Genomic DNA, 4188 nt, shown 5'->3' on the forward strand with positions numbered 1-4188 from the left:
TGAACAGCAATGCAGGATTTCTATTGTCTTAGAATATCTCTAGTTTTTCTCTGCACAGGCTTTGACTTCCTGGCATTTGCAGAGCTGCAGTTTCCTGCCTATATGTGAAGATTTTTTTCCACTTCTCTTTTCTTCTGCAGGGTGTATAAATCTCTCTCTTTTTCTCCTCTTTCTGTTCTCACCCTACCATTTTTCCTTCCTCCTTTTAATGTATTTAACCTAGATTTTCTCTCTTTTCTGTTTTCCAAATATATATATATATATATATATATATATATATATATATAGCTTCTCTTTATAGAGTCAAAGGTTAAAAACAAAGTTTACTAAATTTTATCATATTCTGAGTGTATAAATAGTTACAGCTACTTTCAAAGTTCATTCACAAAATATTCAGTGTTAAAATAAAACTAGTTAAACTATACTCCAGACTCAAGGAAATGTAATGTTATTGTTGATAGCAATATTTTCTTATTTTATTTTTTAATAAAGCTATTATAAACTTACCAAAATAATAACATTAAAATACTGAATATAACAAAATAAAACTGGAACAAAATATAACAGCAGAAAATACAATCTGAAATCCATAATCCATATAATAGTCTTGGGAAAATCAGACATTAAACTACTTTTGTTATGAATTTAGTAGTAGGAAACAGGGAAATATTGCTATCAGGGAAGAGCTGTGTTTCAGAATTGAAGATAATTTGAGGATTTGGGGCAGAAAATGAAAACTAGACAACAGAATCTAACTTAAAGTTTAGAAATTTATAAAATAACGGATTTGGAAAAACTAGTGATATCTTTTATCAATAGATCAAACATTGACTAATAGATGATGCTTTTGAACTGTGGTGTTGGAGAAGACTGTTGAGAGTCCCTTGGATTGCATGGAGATCAAACCTGTTCATCCTAAAGGAAATCAATCCTGAGTATTCTTTGGAAGGACTGATGCTGAAGCTGAAGCTCCAATACTTGGGCCACCTAATGCAAAGAACTGATTCATTGGAAAAGACCCTGATGGATTCATTGGGAAAGACTGAAGGCAGGAGGAAAAGGATACAACAGAGGATGATAATGGCTGGATGGTATTACCGACTCGATGGACATGAGTTTGAGCAACATCTAGGAGTTGGTGATAGACAGGGAGGACTGGCATGCTGCAGTCCATGGGGTCGCAGAGTCAGACACGACTGAGTGACTGAAATGAATAGACAGTTAGTGAATTAGAAGATGGAATAGGAGGACATCCCAAACTAAAGTGTAAAAAAGACAAAAAGACTGAATATAGAGAAAAGACTGTGAGAGGCATATATATATATATATATATATATATATATATATATATATATATATATATAATGTATAGTGTATTTTGCTTATAATTGGATCTCAGGAAAAAAGGAGATAAAAATGGGATGGAAACAGTATTTGAAGAGATAATAGTTTTGTTGTTGTTGTTCTTCAGTCACTAAGTCGTGTCTGACTGACTCTTTGTGCCCCATGGACTGCAGCATGCCAAGCTCCTCTGTCCTCCACTATCTCCTGGAATTTGCTCAGATTCGTGTCCATTAAGTTGATGATACTATCTAACATATCTAAACAATAGTTTAGGATTTATCAAAGTTGATGCATCATCTGTTGTGTGAAATGGTACTCAAGAAATGAGTAGAACTGGCCTAAGGTTGAGGTGACTAAAAGATGGGCTTTAGCAGAAATGACCCCAAGATGGAATTAAAGGTACAAAGACTTATGGGGATATGGCTGTGAGAGAAGAGTGTTGGGGAAGAGGGGCAGAAGGCTAGGAGACTTGTCAGACTTCCATGAGAGTCTCATCAGAGTGAAGAAGATAGAAAGACATGTTCCAGGCAGCCACAGACTGTGGACAGTTTCTCAAGACCATTGGAGATCCTCAATTGTTGGCCAGCAAAGGATCTCATGTGTCCTAAGAAGGAGGCCTTCTAATATCTCTCCTGTGCTCAGTCATTGCCTGGGAGCAGCCCCATGGAAAGAGAGGCTTTTCTATCAATGCAGTGTTAGATTTTGGACCATAGCATGGAGTTGGGGTGGGGGCGTCCCTGGTCAATCAAGCCTCCTGTAGATGAAGATCTGAGAAGGAAATTCTTAGGGCTTCTACATGTACAGATGACAATCTGTTAAGACTACAGGTCTCATATCAGGTCCACTGAATCTGAAACTCAATTGCTTCCTTCCCTCATCTCAGTATTTCTTAGCTCTTTGGTGCTTTTCATAAGGGTCCAAACTGGCCTTCCTTGTGACTCTGTCTTAGTTCTCTCCCTCACTGTCACCATGTCTCCAAATAGTTGTGCAGGTTTCTTTCTGGTTCTAGCCATCAATGGTGTTCAAAAAAATGTCCTGGCTGATAATTTTTCCTCTCCATTGTATCTGAGACACGTGCGTAACAGAATATAATTGAATAACAATAATGGAGGATAAGAAGATATCAGTTCAGTTCAGTTCAGTCACTCAGTCACGTCCGAATCTTTGTGACCCCATGGACCACAGCACGGCAGGCATCCCTGTCCATCACCAACATCTGGAGTTTACCCAGACTCATGTCCATTGAGTTGGTGATGCCATCCAACCATCTCATCCTCTGAGAAGACATGGGAACAAGTAAAGCCAGTATTTAGTAGGTTCTGTGTTCAAGCCAAAGTTACACCTCTGATCCATTGACAAGAAAAATAATTTTATCTTATGTAACTGCCATTTGAGAAAAGCATTTTCTCTTCATTGGCAGAAGCAAAACACCCAAAGATTATGGCAAGAGGAAATGGAAAGGCTTTCTTGACTATGATGGAATAAGCATTAGTGTAAAACAGTCATAGCATTTCTAACATAGGTGTAGTTCATTGGCCTTGGCTATAACACCAAAATTATAGCATCCAGAAATACAATATGGGGAGAACCACTCCAACTACAATTATAGAGAAGATTGCTAAGTTACATGCATGTAAACAAGGGAACACAAATATGGAAAAAATGACCCTGTAGGTTACCACACCTATTGCTGAGAGTATATATAAGCACATCTGTCTAGAAGGTTACATTCAAACTCAGAATCTTTTCAGTGTAGCTCAGCTGAATTCACATCTCCTGTCAACATGTCCTACAACTGTTGTTCCAGAACCTTCTCCTCCTGCTCCCTTGGGGACCGCCTGAGCTACTCAGGCTCCTCCTGTGGCTCCTCCTTCCCCAGCAACCTGGTCTACAGGACTGACCTCTGCCCTCGCAGTTCCTGCCAGCTGGGCTCCTCTCTCTACAGTCAAGAGACCTGCTGTGAGCCCATCAAGACTCAGACGTTCCGTGTGGTGTCTCGTCCCTGCCAGACATCCTGCTACCGTCGGAGGACCTCCACCTTCTCCATTCCCTGCCAGACAACTCACTGTGGGTCTCTGAGCTGTAAGTCCAGCAGCTGCAGCTCCTTGAGCTCTGGATCCAGAAGGTGCTACTCAGTGGGCTGTGGATCCTGTGTCTTCAGACCCCTGGGCTATGGAGTCTGTGGCTTCCCTTCCCTGGGCTGTGGATCCAGATTCTGGCACCCAATTAATTTTCCCTGCAGAAGTTTCCATTAATCTTGCTACTGACCAACCTGTATATCTGGCTTCTACTGATTAACTTGTAGAAGAGCCAAATTCATTTGAGAAATTTAGATTTTGTACCCTAATTATCTGTTATCCTAATCTGCTCCATTGAAAAGTATTCTAATATTTCCTGATCACTGGCAATTCTTTACCTCTCTAACCCTCAGACTTGGGGTGATAAATTAACTCTGTCAACATACAAAGTTAATGAGAAATTCAAATTGAATGGTAGATAGAATTTATGGTTTTGCACATCTCCCAAAGATAGATGGAAAGTCAAATAATTTGATTTTAATAAACTCTTTATTCTGCCATCCAAATATGCTGTGAATGTTGTTAGTTATTAGCAATGTGTCAACTAAGATTTGTATTGTCATTGTTTCTGTTAATGGGCTTTGGAAAGCTCAGATTTAGGGAATTATGCACTAATTTTGGTTGTGCTCAGTCATGTCCCAGAGAAGGCAATGGCACCCCACTCAAGTACTCTTGCCTGGAAAATCTCATGGGCAGAGGAGCCTGGTAGGCTGCCATCTATGGGGTTGCACAGAGTCCAACACGACTGAAGTGACTTAGCAGCAGC

General features: G+C 39.7%; 1 protein-coding gene across 1 annotated transcript; it reads left to right on the plus strand.

Moving 5' to 3' along the window:
- The first annotated feature begins 3077 nt into the window (after positions 1–3077).
- On the plus strand, positions 3078–3766 carry LOC109563793 (keratin-associated protein 13-1-like). Its single transcript, XM_019967170.2, has one exon. It carries the CDS (start codon positions 3129–3131, stop codon positions 3597–3599), a length of 471 nt encoding a protein of 156 aa, XP_019822729.1. The 5' UTR covers positions 3078–3128; the 3' UTR covers positions 3600–3766.
- The last annotated feature ends 422 nt before the right edge of the window (positions 3767–4188 follow it).

Source organism: Bos indicus, chromosome 1, assembly GCF_029378745.1.
Source record: "Bos indicus isolate NIAB-ARS_2022 breed Sahiwal x Tharparkar chromosome 1, NIAB-ARS_B.indTharparkar_mat_pri_1.0, whole genome shotgun sequence".
NCBI classification, from domain to species: domain Eukaryota; kingdom Metazoa; phylum Chordata; class Mammalia; order Artiodactyla; family Bovidae; genus Bos; species Bos indicus.

Coding starts and splice junctions, on each gene's coding strand:
- LOC109563793 (XM_019967170.2), top strand. CDS start 3,129: ATGTCCTACAACTGTTGTTCCAGAACCTTCTCCTCCTGCTCCCTTGGG.